Source organism: Candoia aspera, chromosome 4 (genome assembly GCF_035149785.1).
Source record: "Candoia aspera isolate rCanAsp1 chromosome 4, rCanAsp1.hap2, whole genome shotgun sequence".
NCBI lineage: Eukaryota > Metazoa > Chordata > Lepidosauria > Squamata > Boidae > Candoia > Candoia aspera.
Window position 1 is genome coordinate 106817433 of NC_086156.1, and position 14019 is coordinate 106831451.

General features: G+C 39.2%; 1 protein-coding gene across 1 annotated transcript; it reads right to left on the reverse strand.

Annotated features, from left to right (window-relative positions):
- Positions 1-1551: 1551 nt before the first annotated feature.
- Positions 1552-6958, reverse strand: LOC134496928 (vomeronasal type-2 receptor 26-like). Its single transcript, XM_063302644.1, has 3 exons — positions 6842-6958; positions 3436-3562; positions 1552-2456 (listed from the first exon to the last, which is right to left on the reverse strand). Exons 1-3 carry the CDS (start codon positions 6956-6958, stop codon positions 1552-1554), a joined length of 1149 nt encoding a protein of 382 aa, XP_063158714.1.
- Between the last annotated feature and the right edge of the window lie 7061 nt (positions 6959-14019).

Consider the following 14019-nt stretch of genomic DNA (forward strand, 5'->3'; position numbering starts at 1 on the left):
GGTTCAGATTTTGGCTGCACATCCAGTTGTTCTTCTGGGTCTTGTTGAGTCTGAGATGTATTCTGTAGTTGGTCTATCTCAAGTTGTGAGAGAAGCTTCCTCTTCACTATGTTGAAACATTGGGTAACTAGCTATTTCTCAGTTAGTGTAGATGTGGGCCTTCTGTCCATCCATAATTCCCTCATATATTTAATATATCCTCTCTTGTTAGGTCTACTGTCATAGTAGCATTCCATCAATTCCAGGTTCTCTTGACTTGTCCATGTACAGTTTGTTCCAGTAGCCCACTTGTTGTCCGATTGTCCTGGTTCCCCAACATCTTGTGTGGACCTTGTTAATCCAGGTGATATACAAGCCAGCATGTCTCTCTTAGTTCATGTCACTCTCATATCCAAGGCAGGCAGGTAAAGTGTTAGGGTGTCTTTGGCCAAGGACCCCTACTTGTATGGTAGGTACCAGCCAGGATTTGAATCCTGGTATCCTGTGTCAAAGGGTGGTGGTCTAACCACCAATCTATCTAGCCACTTCCTTCCTTCCCAAACTGTGTGTGTCTGTGTGTGTTTGTGTGTATACACACACACACATATATATATATACACACACATGCATACATACTGTACATATACATACATATTTTGATGTTGGAAAGTCATCAAACCCCAGATTCATAGTCTTTGAAAATATGTATTTTCTTTCTGTTTATGAACTGGTTCTTCATGAAGCAATAGAAGTACAGAGCTATATTATTCAGTAGTCAAAATATAATGGTTCATTCTTTCAAATTGGGGTAACATGCTTTAAATCAAATATGTGCTTCATGTGAAAATGATTCCCAATTCCTGGGGTTTTAAAAAGATTGAAACTGCTAAAAAGAACTTACAGTGTCACCTGAAAGCATGTGTGCAAAACAGGTGGAATTCCAGATTCCCAGCAGCATCCTTCTCATCATTGCCAAATCCAAGGAAAGTTTGAAGGTGCATTGCTGTTCAAGGCATTCTGTTAGGCCCCATATTTAGCACTTTGCTTAAAAACAATACACTATGTTGTTATAAGACTTTATTTAGTTCCTAAATGTGCTTCCAATACCCTTTAAAAGAGTTTCTTTAGACTTGAATCTCTGGTATGGATTTTGACTCTTTGATACCCAGCAATTCAACTTTGAGCGGCATGTGTTCTCCACTATAAAAACACATTACTTATTTCAGTGCTGGCATCTGATCTTCTGTTTCACTCCTTTGATCCATTAATATCAGAGGAAATTCTAAAGAAAAGTGAATATTTTACACTTTTCCACCCAGACATGTTAATATTGGTATGCATAAATCTCTATTCATACATAAAAAGTAGTGGAGTCTGAAAAAAGATCCCAGTCTAATTTAATAGCAAACTGAATGTCAAAAAAAAAATTGAATGTACAGTATCTGATTTGGAATAAATTCTTATTCATGTATATAGAGGAATATGCTCCAAAACATTCAGTAGGGTTTCCAGTAAAATAAGGCTATACAGTAGGACTGTCATTTTCTTTTAATGTAAGGCTATCCACTATATTCATGTATTACTTGTTATTCTTAGCTGTTCTTTCTTATTCAGATCAGGCCTCAACACAAGGATGTAGCATTTAGGTGAAAAGATACAAATCAGTAACCCAGCACTGGAAGTTATAAGGGAGAAGATCTCCACAGCAACCATATATTTTCCCTTTGTACTCAAGTATGTTGGAATAAAGGACAACCAGACACTACAGAAGACCAACATGCTGAAGGTGATAAACTTGGCTTCATTAAAAGCCTCAGGCAATTTCCTTGCTACGAAAGCCAATGTGAAGCTGACAATGGCAAGGAAGCCCATATAGCCCAAGACACAATAGAACATGAAGACTGATCCTTCGTTACATTCCAGAATTATTTCTTCTGTTATTGAAATCATGTCATCATCTGGGAATGGGGGAGAGATTGCCAGCCATGTAGTACAAATCATAACTTGAATAAAGGAGCAGCAAAGTACTATGGATATGGCTAGTCTTTTCCCCACCCATTTGGTCACCTTGGAGCCTGGCTTGGTGGCCATGAAAGCTACAACCACAATGGTGGTCTTGGCCAGAACACATGAGATGGCGACTGAGAAGATGATGCCAAATGCAGTTTGACGAAGGACACAAGTCACCTTGGAAGGCTGGCCAATGAATAACAAAGCACAAATAAAACACAAGAGGAGAGCAATGAGGAGAGCATAGGTGAGACCTCGGTTGTTGGCTTTAACCAGAGGAGTGTTCTTATTCTTGACAATGATCCAAAGAACTACTACTGTGATGAAAGAACAGAAAACACTGGAACTAGCCAAAATGGTCCCTAGTTTTTCTTCATACATCAGAAATGTGATAACTTTCGAGAGACAGGAATCTTGATCCTTGTTTGGGTACTTATCTTCTGGACACTGAACACAGTCATCCATGTCTAAAAAAGAAAATATCAGGTCAGGATTTTATACTCCTGAAGTTGCCTTGAAATTGTTGAAAGAATTCAAAGTGTTTGCCATTTATATTTTCCCAAAGTTCTCTCTCCAGCATTGCTGACCAGATATGGCCAATTGACTAAGAAGACTTTTGCCATTCAAGTAAATGGAAGATTCCTTACATGAGATACTTAGTGTTTTAGCTCACATTAACTAAAGCTACTGTATATATATAAAAGTTTTCCCTGGGAAGAAGTCATTGAAATTTCAATAGAGTCATGAAAAGAAGAACAGGAAAGGGACTTGGGAGTTTGCCCATGAAAACTAAAAACATGAGAATCAAACAGAATATCTGTTCATTATTATGGATGATCTGGATATTAGGATCTTAGAAAAGAAATGTTTTATTTCTTTCCCCAGAGGATTGAGGCTGATGGCAATAGATAAACTATTATGAATTAATGGTAGTGTTGTTTATTCAAACCCCATGTCAAATATTCTCTGAAATATTTTAATTTTTAAAATCTATTTCATTATTATGAAAAAGTAGTCAAACTTTCCAAGTTCCCCATGGCCCCGTTCTATCCCTTACAGGGAAATCAATGCTGAAGATTAGCTACTAGATTCCAATCAGCAGGAAAGGAAGAGGATTCCAAGGCTCCTGTGAAGTCTGTCCAAAGCCCAGTGATGGGTCTCAACTCATATTGGAGAATCTCATCATTAGAGGGAGATGGAATCAAGTTACTCCACTAAGGAATTCAGAAAGATCAATGAGTCACTGAATCCAAAAATTTAAACACAGCCAATTCTATTATTTGAATTTGCCTGACTGGTTTCCACTTCTGTGACCCGTACAAGAAGGAGAGAAGTACATTCTCAACACTGAAAAAACTGTGATATGTCCTTTTGGATTGGAAAAGAAAGAATATAATGTGTTTTGCTTTTACTATACCGATAAGCTTTACACATGAGATTTCTTACCCTCCTCGCTAGCCACTTTTCCCTCTGGACATCGAAGGCAATCATAGCAGCAAAATGGCTTCCCTTCTCTCTTGCTCTTACTATAGCCTGAAGAGCACTTGTTGTTACACTGAGAAAGTGGCTGGGCCTGTGTGTAATGAAAGGAGAAACTCCAAACAATGGCAACATCAATACCCATAAACTTCCAATGTGCAGAAACACGTCATGTTTAATAATATAAAATATAGAGTTTGTCCCATTTATTCACCCAGGGATTCATTGGATAATAATGTTGCATCTACTATGACTGTTCTCATATTGCAAGTAATTCTTATTTCGAGGGGGAACAGCATACAACTGTTACACAAAGCGTGTTGCAAAATCTACGTGAATATTTGAGGATATCTGGCACTCATGCCTCTTGTGGGGACACAAACCACATTTTTTTCAAACCACATTGAAAGAAAACAAACCATCTGTTTCCCTTCTCACATATCCCCATCCCAGTATTCATACAAAGATACTGTAAGATATTCCCAATAGATGAGCAAGAGGAAATTTGTCTTAATGCTAATAACCAGATCACTTGGATGATATTTGAAAGACACTTGGAGACTGACATGCAAACAGAGAGAGACAGAGGAGAGAGACAGCAAGAAAGAGAAAGGGACAAAGAGATTGCAGCAGAAGTTCTCTTTCTGAATGTATTTGTTGGATGGGATATTTTTTTTTTCCACTAATGGCATCCTGAAAGGATATAGTTGGGAGATACAAAGAGCATACCTGGTTAAACCTCTGTGGCCATACAATACCATCCTCATCAATGGTCAGTGTTTCTTCTTGGGAATCCATCAGGTCAATCCTTCCAACTCTGACTCTCAGGAAAGACTGGTTTGGAAAAGTGATCCAATTTACAATATCAAATCCAACTTCTAACTCTCCATTCTGGTTGAAGGAGATTTTTTTCTCCTGCACTATTGTTGAATGAGACTCTTCTCATAAAGTAGTTCAGCTGAAGTTCAAAGTTAAAAAACAAAACAAAACAAAAGGAGTACTATAGTCATTCACTGAGATATTGAAAGGTATATATATATATATATTTCTGCTTTGAATACAGTTCATTCATTTATTGATTTAAATTATTTATAGAGCTGACCATCTCATAGGAATGACTCTGAGTGTCTTAGCAGTGTTAGTTTGGATAATGTTGGATATGTTCTTCGGCCTGATCCATGCTGTCGTTAGGCAATGATCTCATGATTTATCTGCCCCATTGCACTCACCTATGCTTCAACTCTCTCTCCCTATCTCCCCCCCCCCCCATCTCTGCCCTTTTGGCCACCCTGCATTCTGCCACTAGCACTGCCTACCCCAGGTGCCCTTGGTGCCCCATGGCACCCCCAGCTGACATTTGCCATGCTCCTTTTCCAACAGCTGATAAGGCATGCCAACTGATGCAGTGGCTGGCACTTTGAGAGGCTTTTACAAGGCCATGCAAGGAATCCCTGAGACCACCCTGAAGCATTTTGTGGCTTTCCAAGAGCCTCAGGTGGCCTCTGCATGGCTTCGTGTAGCATCCCCAAATCCTTGCATGGTCTCTGTCCAGCCTCCCCCAAACTTCGTAAGGCATCCATTTGGCCTCACAAGGCTTTGTGGAGGCTCCATGAGGCCATACACTGGCTTTGAGGAGGCTGTGTGAGGGCCTCACAAAGTCCCAGCAGCTGGCTCAGTTGGGCACACCTTGTCAGCAGTGGGAGAAAGAAGATGGTGAAGCTCAGCAGGGGGAGGAGGAGGTGTCGGGGTAGGCAGTGGAATGGAGGTGTGCCAAAGGGCCTGAGATAGTTGGGAGGTAGGTGGGTGGGTGCACTAGAAATGCATACGGTGGTCATAAATGCCAGCAGTCTGCCAAGCACCTGAGGTTTTGTCACATGACCACGGGGGTATTACAATAGCCTTTACTTCAAAGACCAGTCATAACAACCATGCATTCAGTATTGTGATGACTTTGAATGGTCACTGAACAAATGGTTGTTAATTGAGGACTATATGTACCTGGCCAAATCATGCACATTCTTTAAGACAATTATATCTTTGAAACACAGTGAAATATACAACAGAAATGTTCAGGTAATTAAAGAGCTGCTTGACTGAGATTAAAACAGAGAACAATACATTTAAAAATCATGATCTTCTGTGTCTTTGGAGATAATAACATGATTCTTAGATAAGAATGTTGAGCCCAGTGAATCAATGAGACAAGTTGACAATTATGCATATGATTAATATGTTACCTACATAGAAGAAAGTTAAGTATCTTTGAAGACAATGTCATCTCCTTGGGAACTGATAAGGACATGAGTAGACATATTCTTGGAAACTGTAGAATCATGGATTTTTAACTTAGAATTCTAAGATTTACAACTGATTCGCTATCCTTAAAGTAACCAGGTCCAACCTTTCCTGTTTACTGTATCTTTCTAGGATCAACCAAAACCAGCCAGACAATCCAATTATTTTCCAGTGCTTTCCTATATGTTATGTTGTGCTGTTGAGCAGAACAAAGACAGACCATATTCCAGTTAAGTATCTGAGTTTGCTCCCATTTGATATTGCTGCCTGAGTTCCTGATGCTTCCTTTTGAGAAATTATTGGCACTGAGAAAAACCAATCACATTTTCCTCTGCCATTTGCAGAATATGAAGGGATTTCTTTAAAATTCCCATTCAGAGCTACTGGGATTTGCCTTCTACCATTAGATATATTAGGTGGAGCAGGATTTTCCATCAATCTCTTCTGACCTTCTGCTAAAAATATCTTGCACATGCTCTTATCTGTGCAAAATACTCTTCCTTCAACTTTAAAATAAGTGGGATTACTGTTTATAAGGTTCCAGTCTTACGATATGGATTTTTGACCCTGCATGTTCCTTTGAAAAAGCATGAACTCCATGGTATCTTTTGAGATTTTCTTTTATTCTCTAACTCAAGAAGCCTAGGTAATTATTCTTGGAAGCAGTTGTGAGGAATGTTTATTCTACAGTTAAGAGCTAGAAATTTCGTCTTCCTGAAGAGCGGGAATGTAATTTTAAGAGAAAGAGGCTTTGTTACAGGAGACACAAGGGGGGAGAAGAAAGGCAATCAGCTACTGAACTACATGCTTTCAGGCAAAGATTTAGAGAGCAAAGGAAGTGCTTTGATATAATTGAAGAATTTCAGATTCAGCTACTAAGAAGTCTGGAAGGAGGACCATCCTCCACAATCTCGATTCTGTTACAATCCATGCAGATATGGTGAGTCCTCTGCTATTTGTTTGTTTAGGACATTACCTTCCAGAGTGGCAGTTTTAGAAGACTTTGTCTGGCTCCATGTGCTTCTGTTCTGTATTTGGAAAGAGAGGACTGGAAGTCATGCAATGCATGTGCCACTACGTAGACTGCATTGTAGATGCTGTAGCTGTGGCCAGTCATGTCCATTTCAAACACAGATGACGGGAGACTGTCCAGTTCTTCTTCTCCAGTGCAGAGAGTCCTATCTTCTTCATCCATTATGGACCTGGAGAATGAACATTCAAATGCATTTTCCCAGAAAAGCCTCATAAAGATACCTTCTTTTTCCAAGGCACAGTTTCTCATCTGAAGAGATCTCTGGAAACTCCCTATTTCCTTAGAGTGAATTGAAAAGGACAGAGCACCGTGGAGGAAATCTATCTCCTCATTTCTTTGAAAGGGGAGTGAGGTGAAATCGATCAGGGTTGTGATAACGCCCACTTTGACTCTTCTCCATAGCAGTTTTCCTTCGTATTTTGATAAAGTGGGGAGTAATCTCAGAAGAATCATCTCTTCAGTTTCACAAAAAATCATCACTATATTAACAGTGCTTCCCATAACAACATTGTACATTTCAAACCCAGCCTCCACAGAAGACAAAATGTTATTGGAGTAACTGATTGCTGGGAATCTTTCCCTGAAAGCAAAGCAGATGCCATTCTGAGAAAAGATGGGAGCTATATCCTGTACAAACCTTTCACCATAATCATTATTTGAGTATAACACCCCGATCCAAGTCCACCTGAAGTGGAGCAATAACCGGAGAATTCCCTTGTACTGATGCTCCACATTTGGGAACATCTGTTGGTATACAGGAGCCTGTGTTTTTGTATTCATCTCTGGAGTTGAGCCATAGATGAGCTGAAGAAAACAAATGGAAATGTGGGACAGGGGGAAAAAGATGAGGTGGCATGTGGTGACATTTCCTTGCCTGAATGGACTGAAACTAGAATTTAAGAACCAATGGCTGTTTGGAATTTCAAATCCACAGTTCATATATGAATTCTGGAAATGTTAAAAGAAATCTCAACATTGCTCCCAGATTTTATGAATCACTCTTAATTCAGTAGTAATAAGAGAGCCATGAACACCTGGAATTCAATTATCTGCCTTACTAACAAATCCATACATTTGCACGGAGTTTATATTTCATGGGGGTGATCTATGTCACATCATTTTTGTAAACAAAAACAATTCACTGAGCTACCAGCTGAAAATGTGCTATCTTCTGAGGAAACAGGTTATAATGGATACATTTTCAAGCTCTGAATCCTCATCTCTCACATCTGGTATTGTTTTTATTATTTTTCAAGGAAATTTTCTTCATCAACTTGAAATTTGTTTTTCATTCTGTTTATCATACGTATTAAAAAAAAACACTATCTCACAATTTCTCTTCAGTTGGATGATAATAACTCTAACACTAGCAATAATAAAAATAACATCACCAGGAGGAGGAGTTGGAGGAAGAGGAGGAGGAGGAGGTGTTAAGCTCCTTCCTTAAGGTTACGGATTTTAAAATTCCACATTGCTCCATTGTGGTTTCGTCACCTTACTAGCCTAAGAGTGAGTGGTCATGGTTGGCTCAAAGTCTCCCAGTCCATCAGGGAGGCCTATAACCTGCAGGTTCCCTCTCCTAGCCCAATACCTTAACCACTGTAGAACAATGACTGACTGCCGATTTCTCTAAGACATGCATACATTACAGGTACATACATATATGCTAGTTGTTCTGGTCATAAGATTGTTAATTTCTGTATCATTAATACACCCTTGAAAATTGGAATCTGTGCATAAATGAACCCCTTGTAAAATGCCTATATTCCATGCAAGCATTGTACCTGTGGTATTTTGTAGAGAGACAAGATGGTGGTCATATGGGCCTGGACTGCAGACGTTGCTCCTCCAATGACGGCTATTGGTCTGTTCTGCTGGTCACAGCTGTAGTTAGGAGTGAATCTGCCCTGAGCAGAAAAGAGTTCCAATGAGGCACGATAGGTCCAAATTGTAGTAAAATAACTGTTATAGATATGGAAGCCCAGGGTGCAATTGGGTAAAATATGAGGATCTTCATTGATCTCCTTGATTGCAAATTGCAAAGCCAGGAACTGCTGAAAGAGGGGTGTCACGACCCTGAAAGGAGAAGTAAATACACTTCATCACAGCATTCCCTTCCTACCTCCACACTTGGAACATTTCATTTCAGCAGCTTGCAAAGGGTTCTTATGGATATACATGATCATGAACAATTATCCTCACATTCAGTCAGACTTTTCTCCCCATTTTCTTTTACAATATTTGATATGTTTGATTAAGAGATTGAATTCTCTCACTACCCAAGAAGATCTTCTGGTCACATGTTTCCTCAGGAAAATCAGTTCTTAAGGATGAATGTGAAAAGAGAGTGCTAAAGAAACAGGATAACAAAAAGGATGTCAGAGCAGACAGTAGAAATTGCTAAGAACAGAAAAGAAGCCAACCCCCCAAAAGATAAGGATCTCAGGACTTGAGAAAAGATTTCAGTGAGCTTTTAGAAGAGACAAGAAGCAATATTACAATGACATCAAAGATGGAAACAGGAAGGGAAAGTCTTTGCACATATCTCCAAATCTAAAAGGAGTTTTGAACCTTGAGTTGCTATACTAGATGATACAAATGGACAGATAGTAAATGAATTCAGGAAGATTTAAAAAAAAATAGATGGAATGTTATATTGAAATTCAGTGCTATAGAGATGTCAGCCTCCAGTATCCCTTAGAAGAAATTCCCTACTTACTAAATCTGTAGTAACAGGAGAGGAATTTGGATCACAATTCTGGTCATTACAAATTCAGTAAGGAACAAGAATTGATGGAATTATCTAGAGACATATGGCAAGCAACAGAAGGAGAATTTGTAAAGGTTGTAACTAAATTTTGCCAGGAAATCTAGAGAAGGACACAAAGGGCAGCTGATTGGAAGAGGTCAGTCTACATACTAATACTAAAGAAGGGAGATTCAGTAGTGTTTATAAACAATATACTTAATTTCACTTGCTAGCAAAATAATGCCTGGGATTATCCATGCTGATTAGAATGCAACTTGTAAAGGGAGATGCCAGATATTTAAGTTGGTTTTGGAAAGGTGTGAAGAAACAGGGATTGCTGATGCATCCTACATCACTGAGAAACCCAAAGAATACCTCCCCACAAAAAAGTCTGTTTGTGCTTCATTGATTGTCCAAAGATATTTAATTGTGTTGATGACATCAAGGTATGGAATGCGTTTAGGACAATGGGAATCCCAGAACATTTTTTTCCTAATGTGAAACCTCTGGACAAGTTAGGATGATCTAGTCCAGACAGGACATCATGAAACAGACTGACTTTAGGTTAGCAAAAGAGTGAGACAAAGCTTATATGCTCCCATTATTTTTTTCTAATTATATGCTGAATATACTTTGAGGGAAGATGAACTGGTTGAAAATAAGTGAAGTTTAACTTCAGAGGAATAAAAAGCAACAGCCTGCCCTATGCTGATATCAGTATTCCAACAGCTTAAAAGGGTATGTATATGTTTATTATTTATTTATTTATTTATTTAATTGATTGATTGATTAATTAATTTATATAGCCGCCTATCCCAAGAAGTGACTACACAATCTCCAGTAATGAAAGTCGAACATTATGCTGAGAAAAAATGGATTATGTTTTAATGTAAAGAAGACAAAACTAATGGCAACCAGCCTTCAAACTGACAGTGAAGATAATAAAGTGGTAGAGAGTTTCAGCCTAAAGGAACCACCGATCAAGAAATAGGTCTCAGAAAAGAAACTTGGTGAAACAGCAATGAAAGCCATGGAAAAGGTGTTCATCTGCTGTGACATGTCTGTACCTACAAAGACTGCCTTCCCTTCTAAAAATCAGGGAAGAGAAAGTTGTAATTTGAAGAAGTAAGCAAGAAAGAGAATTCCTGCTTTTGAAATATGGTAGTTTAGAAGACTCCTGAGAAACCCATAGACAGCTAAGAAAGCAAACAAATGGACCACAAAACATCTCAATCTTAAATTCTCACTCAAGGCACAAATAATCAGGCTCAGGTTATCATAGTTTTGACACATCATGTGAAGACTTACCGCTCTTGAGAAGTCTATAATGGTTGAAAAGGAGGAAGGAAAGAGAAGAAGAAAAGGATGTCCAGCAGCAAGGTGGATAGATGAAATTACAATAGTGATAGGTACATCGTTTGAAGTTATCAATGAACAGATCATCCTGGAGCAGTCTATCCCTAGGTCACTATCTCTATGGTCACTAAGAGTTGACATTGAGTTGTTTAGACATAACCAGAATAGATCAATGCAAGAATGTTATTTGAATGCTTACAGATACAGGCACACAGAACACTATTCTATAATCTATATGATTGGACAACCACCTACATTTAGCCATATATCTTTCTTACATATATTTATATTTTGTATCTTTCCATCCTTATATAAGGATGTTATTCCCTATTCAGTGAGGAAACTATATCAGTATTAGACATCATTCTCTCTCCCTCTGTACCTGGGAGTGCTAAAATATACTTACAGAATTTCATCGAAAAGATTACTAGAGGGTGGTTCAGTGAAGTCCATCACATTATAATATATGTAGATCTTAGACAGAATGCCTACAATGTTGAGGTCTCCTGAGTTGTATTCCTTGTGAAGAAAAGGCAGAGGATCACTAATGCTGCATTCAGGATTGGGTATGTTACATAGTACCAGGGCAAAAATCATTGAAAATATGGCTTCCAGTACCATCCTCCTGAGTGAAGCAGGTCCTTCTTGAAATTCACCTCTCACAGACTTGGCCAGTGTGTTACTAGCTGTCAGTGACAATTATTCATGTTCAGAAACAAAACTATAAGTATCCCAAGGTTGAAATAGTCAACAGGATGTTGCTTCACACTTTCTCAGATTCTTTGTTGTTGTTGTTGTTGTGTTGCATTTCTAAGTATGTGATATTTGCATAACTATTTGATAATTGCAGAGAAGGAATAACTAGCTGAGAATTACAGATGAAATGAATCATGAATGAGAAAACCTCATGGTTTTATTTTAGTGGAAATATTGTTTATGCATTTCCAGTGAAATAACATGGAATGTAGGAGAAATGACAGCTGTCACGGTGGGAAGAGGAACTCCTTTGGGACTACAACAAGTAGTTGAGAAATATCTTGATAATCACAGTGGAGAAAGCTTTAATTCAGAATGGAAAGACCTAGGAGACCCCTAGAGAATACAATATTATGCACATCTCATCAGCTTTGGTCTTTTCTACCATAATACAAATAGTTTAAGAAAGGTATAATTATTGAGAAAAGTATTGTGGACATCAGTCCAGTAAGGATATTAGAACAAATACCATGAAAAGAAAAAAGAAAAGAAAAGAGAAGAAAGGAGAGGAGAGGAGAGGAGAAAAAGCATCTGAATTAACTCCTTAGTTTTTCAACAGTGTTGCCTGAATATCGCAGAATGACTAAGAGAAAATAAATCCCACTTTCCTTGTTTCTTCATCTCTCTCTCCCTCTCTCTCTAGTAATAGCATGCCCATCTGTAACCCTCATCCTTGAAGAAATTATAAGTATAAAAAAACAAAACAAAAATAAGAAAACCAGAAAAGTTCCTGTTCAAGCTAGTTATCCCTTTGACTGGTATAAGATATTCACTGACTTCCTAGCCCCAGTATTATTGAAGGTCCAGGGTAATTCCTTTGATTAAGGTTTTCCTACCCACTCCATTGAGAGGTTTTATGTAGCTGCAGTTGCTGGCTTGTAAATTTCCTAGTGTCTCTTAAAGTTATCCTCCAGTTTCCTAGTTAAATATTGATGCAAAAATATTGTCAGCAACCATGGCACAAAGATTAAAGACAAGATTCTTTATAAGATTGTGGTGAGGTCCCGGCTAACTGATAGCAGAAAGTGCTAGAAGAATCTTTGGGAGTCTACATCAGCAGGAGCCCAATTCCTATTAAACCTTCACACTCAAAGTGAAAGATCAGGATACCTTCTGTGACTGTGTGGGAACCAACATGGTCAAGGAAGTGAGACAGCTGGCATGATTTTGACACTTTATGGCCAGCTATCTGAACAGATCTATGACCAAGTCTTCCTAATAAGTTCCAACACACAGAGGCAGCGGGAAAGATATCCCATGGGAGTCATCTTTATGGGGCTATAGAAATATACCAACATGACCCCTCCAAGGTGTTTGTAAGGAGGTGTTGTGTGCCGGCTCATCTGGCTGTAAGAATGTAAATTAGCAGCCTTTATATCTGCCACAGCCACAGATAGATGAGCTGAAGATATTTTACAGTGAGGAGAAAAGTCCTTTGGCCGTGCCTTGAGGCTAGACTGTGTTTAGAGTCCAACAGGTCAGACATGGGTTCAGACCAGTAAACAAGCAATGGGGCAACAAATCCAGAGGGAAGGCAAGCTGAGGCTGAGATACAGCTGAGGTGCAAGATACAAGCTGAGTCCAAGATATAGCAATGCAGCAATAAAACATACTGTACATGCCGGTCACTGTGGGACCCTATGGGTTTTGGTTTTTATTTGCTTCAGTGTATGGGAGAGTTAATACCCCGAGTGAAAAAACGTCAAGAGACAAAGTTCATTAGAAAGCAGAAAGAACTTGACTTCTTTGTTCAGTAAGGACCTGAGAAAAAGCATCAGAAGTACTCAAAGAAGGTAAAGTAAGGAAATAATGTACAACATAGCAATTGTGCCATCTACCAACTTAACTATATACGACCCAAACTCTTATGTCTGTCTGTCTGTTTGTCACCTTCAGTTGGGCAAAATGGTGCATTATAGGGCAACAGTTTTTGAACCGAGGTAGCTCAAATGGGCTAACTTACAGAATGAAATCCTGGGAATTTGGAAAAGTTGGGGCCGCTTCAGTGCTTCCATGCTGCTGCCACTTCAGCACTGCTGCATTGCTATAGTCAGCTCTGGCCATGAGATCACCATTTCCAATGCTCTCTGATAGTTTCTCACAAGTGAATGGGGAAGCTAGCAGGTCTAAATCTGGTCATGATTGCCAGTGCTCCTTGCCAGCTTCCCACAAGCAAAATCAGGGGAGGCCAACAGGAAGTTGCTAGTTGAAGGCCAACAGGTAGGTATGTGGCTGCTGCTGGGTGGGGGAGGAAGTGAGGGGGTGTGCAAGAGGTGCAGTGAGTGTTGGGGAAGATGTGTGGGGGTTCAAGAATGGCTGGTATGGTATGAGTTCACAGACACTGGGGGAGGGTGCAAAGGTG